Below are 12733 nucleotides of genomic sequence, written 5' to 3'. Positions count from 1 at the left end.
TTTCCTCTTCTCTGTCTTTCTTGCTAGGTTAAGGTAATTTCTTCAACTGCGCCGCCTCTAGAGATGGTATTTTCAGTAGACGCATTTCTCTTTGCAAGTAACCTTTACCTCTGCTGCAATGTCAGCAACAATGCCAAAGGGGCAAAAGACAGAAAGATGGTGCGCTGGCGGGGACAGAGCGCTCTCCTGGTCGGAGGGCCATCTGCTTCCAGGCCCTGCTTGTCTGGTGACCCTGGCACCTCTCCGGGCCTCGGCCCCCTCATCTACAAAGTGAGAGCATTGGGTGACCGGTCTTGCATATCTTGACTCCAAGGAGCATCTTAATGGGCGTCAGATGCCATGAACCCTCACAAATTATATGCAGAATTGGGTGTGTGCAAGCAGACACGTACGTGCCTTCCTCCAGACAGAATTCTTACTGTTCGTCCAATTATAACGGGAGCCTGTGAACCAAGACGTGTTAAGAACCACTGGGTTAATGGCTTAAAGGGCCTTTTTTGACTCTGAAATTATGTGATTCTCATTTCCAAGAGTCTTGCTTATTTGAGAAGAGCTGTACCACCTCTGACGGAAGAAGCTATATCTGGTTCCTTGAGTCCTAAAGGTTTTTTTTTTTCTCAAAAGCTGAAACTCTGAGCACAGCAGCGTCCCCCAGACTTGAGATCCAAAATGCACTCTGGCCCCCCTTTCTCCAGCTTTCCTCTCAGCTGGGAGCAGCCTGCGCCCCGGAACTGCCACCCCCGGACCTCCGCTGCCAGAGCAAAAGCTGTCCTGTGTGGCCTGGCGCTGTGTCCCTGCAGCTGTGTGTCCTGAACAGAGAAACAGTCCCTCCCCTTTGGAGGCTTCTAGCAACATCCCCGGTCCTCCCTGGTGGGGCGGGAGTAACCTCGTTCCCTGCGGGCTGGGAGGCCACTCTGACTGGGGAATGGGGGGAGCCGGCCTGCTGCTCCCTTAGAAATCTCGCTCTCCGGGACTGATGGAAATCTTTTTTAATTGATTTATTGTCCTTTGCAATTTTTTACTCTTGATGTCCCCGGTTTCCTTTTCCTTTCTGTCTCCTTCCCATCACATCCCCCAGGCACAGACTCAGTCGAGGTTTCTCTGGCACACAGGTGCATCCTAACCCAGTTCTTGCCCCAGACAGTCTTACTCCTCAGACAGCTGATTTGGGGGGGAGTGGTTGGTCCTCCCCTGGGCAGTGTCCTGGAGGCTAAGTGTGCATGATTTAAAGTACAAGTCGAGACCATAATAAGTTCATCTCGAAGTGAGTTCTTTTGTGTGCCTCTTACAACCTAGAGTTACAAAGATCTGGTTTTCCCAGTCCCTGCCCCATTCTCCGCCTTCTGCACCCACCCTTTCTTGTCCTTTGAGTTTAGACCCAGCAGACAAGCTAATATTAGCAATTCGTTATCTTTCCGTTTTTTCTTTCTTCCTTCCTTCCTTTCTTTCTTTCTTTCTTTCTTTCTTTCTTTTTTGCCACAAAAACCAATTAAACCCAGAACTGGGCCTTCCAAATGTTGAGCTGGTGTTCGGGGTGCCGGGGAGGAGGTGCAGCCGGCCCCTTGACTGCGGCGCCTTTGTTTGCTCCGTGCATTCCGTGCGGGGCTGAGTCAGATGACCTTCCTTTGGCCGGGCTGGGAGGGGAGGAAGTGCAAGGTTGATTGCTTCACAAATACATCATCTGCACACTTATTGTGAAGTCAGGGGAGAAAACATCAGTGTTGTCCTTGATCCGGAGCTGATTTGGCATCCTGATTCGAAAATTAATAAGCTCTCTAAATGGGAGAGGAAGCCTGAGACAATGGGAAACCTGGTCCCTTTGTGAGCTTCATTACCGAGTGGAGAGAGGGAGATGGGTGGGCCGACTGGCACCGAGACGGTCCTACCTGCGGGGACCGATGAACAAGGGCAGCAGATGGCCACACCATCTATTCAGCTGTTTGTCTTTGTTGTTGTTTTTTTTAAGATTTTATTTATTTATTTTTAGAGAGGGAAGGGAAGGGGAAAGAGAGAGCGAGAAACATCAATGTGCGGTTGCTGGGGGTCATGGCCTGTAACCCAGGCATGTGCCCTGGCTGGGAATCAAACCTGCGACACATTGGTTCATAGCCCGAGTTCAATCCACTGAGCTACGCCAGCCAGGACTAGCTGTTTGTCTTTAATTCTTCTCTTTCCTTCACGCCCCGCACCCCTTCCAGAAGTGAAGCCTGTCTGCCTGACTTGCAACACCTGTCTCAAACTGCCTGCTTCTCTTCACCTCCCAACCTCCAGGCCAGGCCAGGCCATCCTCGTCTCTTACCTGAATGACTGCACAGGCCTCCTTGCCGGCCCCCTGCTTCCACGCCTGCCCCTCGGTACTCCCCGCACAGCAGTCAGTCGTGGGAGAAGACAGACTGCTTGTGCTTGTTGCCAGGGCCCAAGGGGGAGCCCTCTAGCCAGAGGGTTACAAAACCTCCAGCCTCAGCTCAGCACTCAGAACCGGTAAAGCCAGAGCTGTCCCTCCAAGGTAGTGAGTTCCACACTGGGCAGATGACCGGCTTGCTTTGCAAGGCGCTTCCCCGTCTGACAGGGCCGGTGGGGACACCTGTGAGGGGCAGTGGCTGCTCTGAGAGGAGGTGGGTGAACCCCAGCGCCTGGAGGTCTGCAGGCGGGTTGATGGGACCTCCACTGGGCAGCCGCCCTGGAGTTGGAATGGAGGCAAATCCGGCGGCTCTGTAAAGGTTCCTCTTTGTATGCATTACACTTGGGTGCTTCCTTCCTTCTGTTTGCTTTTCCCGGCTCCAAAGAATGACCAAGCCTGTGTTTGCTTTTTTAATTTGTCACATTAAATATAGCCTTGGTGGCAGGCTTTTACATCTAGGCTGTAAACTCTAGAAATGGAAATTGATCAGGGGGTGGTTGATATAACCGAGGCTGTAAATGCTGAGAACGGAGATGCCATTCCAGTTTAATGCTTTTATCTAGCGACTGTGCCTCGTAAGGAGGGGCATAAATCTTGTAACTTGGGGGTGGGGTGGGGATGGGGGTAGGGTATAACCTTGCTGTATGTTACCACCAGGTGTCACTGTTAACTGGCTATGCAAGAAAAATACCAGCTTCCCCAAAGTGCATCTAGTTAAATAGCTTCAATAGATAACAAATGAGAAAATCATACTTGGGGTCAGGAGGAGGGGCGAGCACAGCGCAAGCTGTAAATAAGGTAGTGCTCCTGAGGGTAAGCATTGGATTACAGAATGACAGGTCATATCAGCTACGCCCCAGTCTCATCCTTGGCAGAGGCAAACTTAACTGATTTCAATTCCCAAGTAGACTCGGAAGCCTCTGAGATATCTCCCAGCATGCAGTGGGCCTCCACAGTTCTGTGCCTTTCTGGCCATGGAGCTTTTCCTTCCTAAACATGAAAGGAATTTGAGATGCAAGCACACATCCTGAATCTCTGTGTTTTTCCTTCAAGCCAGTACATGTTCAGCCTGGTTCAACTCAATTCCACTAAAACCATACTCCTGGGCCTCTCTGAGCGGCCTCTGAGGCTCCCTGTCTTGTGCAGGGAGGTCTTCAATCATCCAATGAGTCTTCCACCCCAGGGCTATAAAGAACACACAGAACAATACCTACTTTTAAAAGATGGAGTCCGTGCCCAACAAGACTCACGTTGAGGAGCAATGTTTTTAGGCCACTTGGTCTTCACCCCTAGTCCTATCTCCACCCGCCAACCCCAGAGTCCAGGTGGGGGTGCAGGGTGCTAACAGGTAGTGACTAGCTGGTCACCTTGCGATTGTGCCAGTACTGGATGCTGCAGCCTTTGGTGTGTGTGTGTGTGTTTTGGGGGGTGAGGCGCCCTGCCATCGGCCTCCGCCTAGCCATTGTGTATGAGGGCAAAGCGCACCAGGCTTGAAGTGGACTGATCTAGGTTCAGATCTTACTGGCTCTGTGACCTTGAGCAAATGATGTAGTTGCCTCATTTCCTTCTTCTGTAAACGTGGCGTGGTGGTAACACCTCCTCCCAGAGTCATTGTGCAGATGAATTGCATTAATATGTGAGGGCGTCTACTCGGCGTTCACTGATTGGCCGAGGAGCCGCTGTGTGTCGGGCGCTGACTGGTCCGGGCACTGAAAACTGCGGGGAGCCAGGCAGGAGGCCTCTGCCCTCACAGCACTTATGTTTCAGACGTGCATTTATGTGTGTTTGCACACCCCTGTGGGATATAGAAACTTACCAAGTGCGCGATGTGTCATGTATGTGTTGTGTGTATGCATATACACTCGGGCATGGTATTTGTTGCTGCTGCTGTTGTTGCTTCATCTTTACTCAGACTGGAACAGTTTTTCGCCTCAGAATGGTCTTGTCACGTTAATTATGCCACCTGCCTCTACTGCCTGTGCGTTTGGGAAGTCACTACCGGGCTCGAAGGCTCATTTACCGACGTACTTCCCCGCTTGCTTTCTAGCAGTCGGATCCCAGCCCATCAAAGAGCCAGCCGGTGCCTTCAAACCCTGGACGAACACCGGCTGGCGCAGGCGCGTTCATTTCATCCCTGTCAGAGTCCCGCGCCACGCTCTACCCACACCTGAGCCTATTATACTCGAACGGATCAGGAGTCACAGAGGTGATCCGTTAGTTCAGCTGAGCTTGAAATTAGTAGCTCATCTCCTTAAATGGCGTGGGCAGTTGGTATGAGGCTGGGCTGCAAAGCTGCCTCCCCCTGGAATTGCACCCAACGTGGAAATGAAGGCACTGCTAATATTTTTCCTTCTGACATTTGATTAATAGTTGACAAATCCAGACCCAAGTAGTTAGCTTCCCCATTATCCATCTTTTGACAGGCATTGCTGCTTTTCTTTCCCAGCCTCATTGTTCTAAAAATACACTCAGATCTGAGGCCGTTCGCTGTGCATATATAGGCATGATTTCCTGGTGTCAAAGATAAGAGACATCTGCCATGCAGATTACAAACAAAGTGAGTTGCCAGGTTTCAGATCTGAAGACAGGGACCTCTGTGCTGCTTAAAGCAAATGCTACCCGTCCTTTCCTCGCTTCTTCGGTGTTGTCATGTGGTTGATAATCTGCCAGGGGGGACCATTTTACCACCCAGTGGGAAAGGCAGGTCTGGGATGTGCATGTACATACCATGCTGGGTCGGGAACCGGGATGTTCTCGGTGCTCCTGGTAGCTGGACCCTCTGCACGAAGTGGGTTTCAGGTACCAAAAGCCTGGGCAGCCCACAGTGTCACCACGCCGTCTGTCCCGTTGCAGCGTCTGTGGTCTGTGGTCTGTCCTGAACACCTAAGCAGCTGGAGGGAATGTGATGGTCTCAGTACCTAGTAAAGTAGCCAGGAAAATGGCCCTGGTTGTCCTATTACATGTGTATTTATTTAAAAGATTTGGAGGAGTGAGCCAGGCACTCTGTTGAGAGCTGAAAGATTTCAAAGATGAAAACCAAGCTCGAGTTGGCCTCACGTTACTACTCAGTGGCAGTGTAACCGTGAGCAAATTAATTTACTTCTTAAAGTCTCAGTTTCCTCATCTACAAGACTAGAATAAGTACGTCCATTATTTTCCTCCTAATACAGTTGTTACAAGGATTCAGTAAAGTCATATAGATTATTCTCTAGCACAAAATATCAGCACAGACTGAAAAGTGAGAAAATAGTAGTTGTCATTATTTAAACTTCCCCCTTATTCCCAAAAACACCTCAGGCATCTTACAAATTAAGTGTATGCAACAAGGAGAATAGGAAGTGAACAAATTTCTTAACAGGAAAAATAAGAGGAAAACAAGGTGAAACCAGGGTTGAGGTTAATGTATAAAATGCAGGTTTACAGCTATAATTCTGGTCATTGCTGGAGTAAGAAAAGGAAGCTTTTCTGAAAGAAGCATCGCTTTCCTTGGTACTGAACCCTAAGAAAATGTCTCCATGGGTCGTCTTAGAGGAACACTGGGTATCGCTGTGACTAATATCCCTAACAGCCTTGCCATAAACACGGAAGTACATTTCCCGGAGCTGCTTCTCGCAGCATCCATCCGAGGAGGCCGCTGGCGCAGTGCCAGGGCGTGGGTTCCAGGAAAACAGTCCAGGGGGAGGGGTGCAGAGTTGGTGAGCTGCTACTGGGATGTCTTTATCTTCAGTGGCGTGAATCTTCCAGGGAGGAGCCAGCGCCCCGGTGCTTAACCCAGGGCCACTTTGGGAGATCCGCGCCCAGCAGCATCCGCACCAGGGTGGGGTCTGGGCCTGCAGGGGGCCTGGAGGCTGGAGAGCTGGCCGGATGGAAGGGGCTCTCTCTGATCCCACCCCCGTGGGACTCAAAAGCCTCCGAGGCTCTGTTTTATTTTTGAATTGCCTGTAACAGATTGGTCCTCTCAGCGCCATATCTTTTTAAATATGCACAAAGCAATGGAGTCGTTCCGCTGCATTTATGATACTTTGTCTTGAGGTACTTTAGGGGCACGATTAGCATCATAAGCTTCTACTGGTGTTTATGGTTTTAAATCCTGTCCCCTTGCACTGGAATATTTTTAATATCAGCCTCAGTATGAGTATGTGTGCTGGAGTTAGATTGATAGATGAATGGTCTTGAACAGGATGTAGTTAAGTCTAACGAGAATGTGTAAGCTGCAAAGGTAATTGGTAGTATTTATTTAGAAAGTAAATTGTTGCTTCAAGTCATAATCCTCCATTTTCAGCATTTAGAAACAAAAAAACGACCTCCGTGCAGGGGAAGATAGCTAAATTGAATAGCAAGAAAGGACAGGCTTGAAATACTGGTTAACCAATGAACCAAGACCCATTAGAGTAAATTACCGAGTGTAGAAGCGTCAGCCCAGTGCTCGCTGGCTAGGACACGTCGACGCCCTGAGCATCCATTTGTTTAAAAGGAAACACACAGCCTCATTTGTAGCATCAGCATGTATGGAGTCACAGGAAAGAAGAGCGTGGCGGCTGATCTGCCAGAGAGGGAGTAACAGGGAAGCTAAAATAACTTTGTGAATCTGCTCGCTTTCCAACAAGTGAGTTGATTTTCCGACTGCATTTAGTCATGCCCATGTACAGACGGTCGGTATCGTGTTCCTACAGAGACATCCCTGAATGACTGCTTCAGAAGCCCAAAATAAATAAATAAATAAACAGATCACAAAGCCACAAGTTCTTTATCACTGGCATTTACACAGACAGCTCACGAGCGCATTTTATACATCCAGAAAGAGACAAGAAGCAGCAGATCCCTCAAGCAAGTAATTGACAGAGAAAGAATAGCCTGTCACCCAGGAGAGCTGGAAGCTCTGAATTTCGGTTACAGTTTATTTAGCTTTGCTGGGCCTTGATTGGCTGGCGGTTTTCTAGAGCTCCCTGGGAGCAGATGTTGTCTAGACTGCGATGGTGAGGACACACTGTGGGATATTTGCATCCGCAGCGGAGGGGGTTTCTTTCTGCTTTTGCCACACTTGGGGTGCAGGGCCCGTGATCAGGGCCGATGCTTGTGAACCGCTGTAGACCTGGGGCTGGAAGGGGCCCTAGAACTCCCTGGTGCCCCCTTTTTACGGAGAAGAAAGAAATGTGCCTTGCCCCCCTTTCCCACCTCCCCCCACATGTGACTCTTAACGCGGCCCTCTCTACGTGACACCACGGGCCTCTGTGCTTAGTCTGTCCTCCCCAGCAGACGGGGAGCCAGGAGGCCAGCGACTCTGTCCACACACCGACCCTTGTGTGCCACACACCTGGCACAGTGCCTGGCTGGCCCAGGTGCTAGGAACATTGGGTAAACCACGGGAGACGGGACCCAGACTCAGCTGACCGGATGCTGGTGGCACATGTCCTGCCTCGCCAGGCCACTTCGCCCCCAGCCCTGTCACCCAGAGCACCCTGGTATTGATCACAAAGGAATGAGCCGCTTCTGTTGGGTTGGCGTCTGGGGTTTATTAGGTACTTACTGATACCCGTCAATTGTAGATAGGGCTGAAATGCAGGGAAATGGCTGCCTGCATGAAGTGAAATTCAATAAAACCGCATTTTAAGTGAAAAATCAGTATAAACACCAGGCTTCTTTGCCATGGAAACAGAGGTTGCTTAGAAACTGCCTAACGGCGAGTTCTAAATTTTTTAAAGTCAAGTTATCATTTAAGCTACACGGCCCTACAGGTTATTGAGAGATAATCACTCGCCTCAGGACACGGGGAGGCGCGGGGCACAGCCGAGTGCCTCCCCAGACTCTGGGGACCGGATAATCTCTTGATAACTGTGCTCCCTGAAGCCACTGATTCGGGCCTGGGGGAAGGAGAGAGAAATTTTTGTTCAGAAGTTAAATCGTGTACACATATATATTTTAAAGTGTTTCTCTTTGGGTATGAAAAAAGATGGAGCTGGCCATTTGGCATGTTCAACAGCCATCTCTGCCATGTCTCGAGATGGATTGGGAACATTTTCCAGGCAGTTCCTGCCGTCGCTTCAGAGCAGAAGCCCCGTCTTTGTCTTGTGGCTCCTGGCTATGCAGAAAAGGCTTTCGAGATCTGCTCTCCAGGAGACCCAGGGTGGGCGGGAACTGGGCCCAGGACCAAGTAGTACCAGAGTTTGGGGCGCAGCTGGGCCGCTGAGCATTCAGACAAGATCTGGGTCTCAGGCTCAGCTCCCGGGAGCTTAAAGGGAACAGGGATCCAAGCTCAGAATCTGTCTGAGTTCAGCAAAAGCCCAGCTCCGCCTGGTCGCATGACTCGGTATTTGCTTCTGACCTCTGGCTGGCAGGAGTCAAAGGGGATTGCATTCGTTTCTTCCTTAAAATACTGGGCAAAGTTAGAACCCAGTTGGCCGAGAACTGGGACCCCACCGAGTCTGTGTGAAGGAAATCATGAGTGAAAGCAAAGACAGATGTTTTACCCCTTTCAGAGTGTCTGAGGATCTTCCGTGGCAAGGCAGAGTGCTGGGGCTGGTAGTGATAATTATTCCTCAGACACACACACCCCCCGTTTCTGGAAGGAGCAGTGTTTTCATCATACACTTCAAAGTGTTTTCCGGCACCTCACCTCCTGCGAGGCTGGCGCAGAACCTGTGAGCAGGGTGGGGCGGGCGTGACTGCCTCCCTTTAGGAAAAAGAGGAAGAAATGGGCTTACAGAGGCAAGACGATTTGTTCTGGGCCCCGGAGGTGGGAGAAGGAACCTCATCAGTGCCTGTCACGCTGCGGACTCGGCGCCTTTAAGGGCTAAGAAATGAGACCCACAGTAATTCTTTCAAGAGTTCGGCTTTTGCTTAATAAAAGGTGAGCTTCATGCACATTTTTACTTGGTCCCCCTGTTAGCATCTTATTTAGAGATCTCACAGGGCAGCGAGAGCGGCTTTTCCTCCTCTGCGGACGAATAATACGGCATTCGCACTTAGCATGCTAAAAAGGGCCCAGAAAACGAACATTGCAACGTCTTCTCGCCCTGGACGTCGGAGCAGAGCCGAGACCAAACTGAGCCTTGGCACCACTTTGCCGGGTGTCGCCCAGATCAAAATATCCCTTGAAGCTGAGCGTGCGCCGCGCTGTAGCTTGAGAAATTGTTCCAGTTGAGGGAGGAGGAAAATCAAATGAAACCATTTGCATTCTAACAGTCTCTGGCACCAGGGAAAACTGTCAGCCGTATCACGTGTAAATAGAAGTCTGCTTCCCAGTTTTGGTGTATTTTTTCTTAATTTCCCTTGCCACTCTAATTATCAAAGATATTTTTGTTTTTAAACAAAAATTGTTTCCCACGCAGGCCCCATCTCCTGTCTGCGGTGAAGTGGAAACAAAGAATTGGAATATTCTAATCACTTCTCCAGCATCCGCCGCTGAGGTTATAAACACGAGATTATCCTAAATAAAGAAAACTTAAATTGTGTGGGCACAAAACAGACCAGGAAATTTTTCAAAGTGCCCCCTCCACCTTATGAATATTAAACCCCAGGGAAAAAAGCAAAAGCACACAGGCTTTTCAGATTAACATAATTAAAAACTAGAATTTAGCTTTGTTTCGCAAGCATTTAGGTTCCTATTTGATGCCCAGCTGCATGGGAGAGGCTCCTAGGAATGGTCATTAAGGATGAAATGGGGCCCGTCGAATCGATCGTTTCCTCTGTTCGCCAGTAGACGGGGTCGCACAGAAGGCAGTGTGTGGGGCTGGGGCTGTGGTCCTCGCTTCAGCATCTGCAAACCGCTGGATGAGATACTTCTGCATTTTGGGGGGATTTTATTTTATTTTATTTTATTTTATTGTTTTTAGAGAGAGGGAAAGGGAGGGAGAAAGAGAGGGAGAGAAACATCAATCAGTTGCCTCTCACATGCCCCCTACTGGGGACCCGGCCCGCAACCCAGGCATGTGCCCTGACTGGGAATCGAACCGGCAGCCTTTTGGTTCACAGGCCTGCGTTCATTCCATTGCGCTGCACCAGCCAGGGCCCTCTGCGTTTTTAGAAATGAGGAAACAGACCGAGACGAGTTGAAAAATCCTCCACAGCCAATTAGCTAGCAATGTCCGTGGTCATGTGAATCCTGCCAGTGCTGTCCCTCAGTCCCTCCGTGGTGGCAAGCAGGTGAGCTGTCCTTCAGGTCCTTCTACAGAATGGAAATATTCCAGAGAGGGGTGCCACCTTCAGTCGTTAGTGTGCAACCTAAGACGCCAGTCACTCAGCATGAGAACCTGTTCCATTCGTACTGATGGAGGGTTTCCCAGGGGCCGTGCTCGGGGCTGGGAGGCAGCAGTGAGCCATGCAGACAGGGCCCCTGCCCTCGGGAGCTTGCACGGTGAGGAGGGAGAAAGCCAATAGACAGGTAGTCGATGAGTGCCAGGGAGAGTGTCCTGAAAAACAGACAAGGGGCAGCCCTAGACTCAGTGGCCCAGGAAGCTGGACCTCTCTGAGCAGGTGATATGTGAGCTGAGATGGGCAGGGTCCGCCCAAAGAGAGCTGCCCAGCTGGGGGGGGCTTCATCCTTCCTGGGGTTGGCAAGCCCGGCCCTGGACCACTGAGTCAGGTGCACGACGCCAGCGTTTGGACTGCCCGGTGCAGTGCCCCTGCGCACAAGGCCGATCATTCCGAAGTGGGATGTGAGCGGGTGGGGGGCAAAGGTTGTGACCCCAAGGTTCAGGCCACGAGAGCCTCGCGTGTGGTGGGCCTGCGCCATCAGGTGGCCCGGGCCCTGCAGCTGCGTCTGTGTCACGTGTGGGACATCAGGGCCCTGCCTCTGCCCAGGTCACGGGACAGGTCTCGGTCGGTCCTGTCCCAGGAGAATGACGATCTGATCCCTGTACAAGCATGTCCAAACCACCAAGAATCCATGGCTCCCTGTGGCCAGAAAGGGCCAGCTCCAGAGCGGCGGTGAGCTGGGGCGGGGGGGGGGGGGGGGCGGGGCGCAGAGCTGAGGGCCTGCTCAGGGCGGGTCCTAAGAGCCACGTGGAGCCTATTGTGAAGGATGGGCTGGTCGGTTTTCTTCCTTGTGAGAACTCCTGCTTTACGCCCCAGATCTTAACCAGTTTCTTTGCCAAGATCTTGTTTGATGTCATTCTTGTTCTGCTCAGACTAACTACGTTTTTCTGTGTGTCAAGGTATATGAAACTCTCTCCCTCTGTTTCCGTTAGGTGTTGGGGCCATCCAGTGGCCCTGTCTTATGAACTAAGTGGGTTCGTTCTGCTGTTCAAGTGATTTAATGTTTTAGCTTTTTTTTTTTAATAGCCCAGTAAGAAGCCTCTCGGGTAGAGCACCAGCAGGCTGCCCTCCCCGTGCCCCCAACCCCACCACTTCCCCTCACTGCTGTCCGTCTCTCCACAGGGTTTTCCTCCACTTGATGAAGGTGGACCCGGACTCCACCTGGTTCCTGCTGCACGAGCTTTACTGCCCTGAGCAGTTCATACCCCCCCACCCCTCCCTGCACCCTGTGCAGCTGCGGGGGGCCACGGGGCAGCCGAACCCCTACGCGGCCAGCGTGCTCCTCCTGCTCCGGGAGCTGCAGGGCGCCGAGTCGAGCCCCCTCCCCAGCCTGCAGACGGGGGCCGGCCCCACCCGGCCGAAGGCCGTGGCAGCCGCAGAGAGGACTGCGAAGGTGGATTAGACAGCCGATCGATTTATAAATTGATCGATCACGCAACTGCTTAGAAATTGGATTGAAGGAAAGTAGCTGACTGTTATTTACATTTCATACTCGGTGTTTTCCGATGACATTGTCTGGCAGCTCTTAAGGGCTTAACTCCTTAGCTCACTGTCCCCGAGGCCCCAGCCGCCTCACAGGCCAGCCCTCACAGGGCCCCCACACACGCCAGAGCTCGCGGACACGGGGGGCGGAGGCCTGTCCTGCACCCCGGGACCCCGAGGACCACGAGGCAGTGTCACTCCGGGAGTCCACAGACACGCGCCTCCCTCACCGCAAGTGCTGAGACGGAGCTCTCTGCACTTAACCTGTTCTTTGGAAGAGAATGAAATAAAGACACTTCTTGGATGAAAATATGATCAAGGGCTCACTTTGAAGTTTTTCATATAAACTGGGTGACTTTGAGAAAATGAGTGCATGTTCTTGAATGGGTAATCCAGAACCGTGGTGTGGAAATCCACGCTGCACAGAACAGCAGCGGTGAAAAGCCGGTCTCCCGGTCCCCAGACATCTGGTGGTTCGCCCCCAGAGCAAACACTCGTGACAGTTGTTGGGTTTCTGTGAAGTGGCAGGCTGCGTTTTCTGATTCCGACTGTGGACACCAGCACCCCGGTGCCCAGCTGCATGGCTGCCCCGGCCAC

The 12733-nt window shown here is 51.4% G+C and overlaps 1 protein-coding gene across 1 annotated transcript in view; it reads left to right on the top strand.

The window, feature by feature from the left end:
- The window catches only part of TTI1 (TELO2 interacting protein 1), a 46758-nt gene extending 34263 nt beyond the window's left edge, over positions 1-12495 (top strand). The window contains exon 8 of the mRNA XM_036009814.1: positions 11777-12495. Coding sequence (XP_035865707.1) covers positions 11777-12056 — 280 coding nt within the window. The 3' untranslated portion in view covers positions 12057-12495. The remainder of the gene's footprint in view (positions 1-11776) is intronic.
- Positions 12496-12733: the final 238 nt, after the last annotated feature.

This window comes from Phyllostomus discolor, chromosome 9, assembly GCF_004126475.2.
Source record: "Phyllostomus discolor isolate MPI-MPIP mPhyDis1 chromosome 9, mPhyDis1.pri.v3, whole genome shotgun sequence".
Taxonomy (NCBI): Eukaryota; Metazoa; Chordata; class Mammalia; order Chiroptera; family Phyllostomidae; genus Phyllostomus; species Phyllostomus discolor.
The sequence above is the reverse complement of the archived record's forward strand: the minus strand, read 5'-3'. Positions and strand labels throughout refer to the sequence as shown.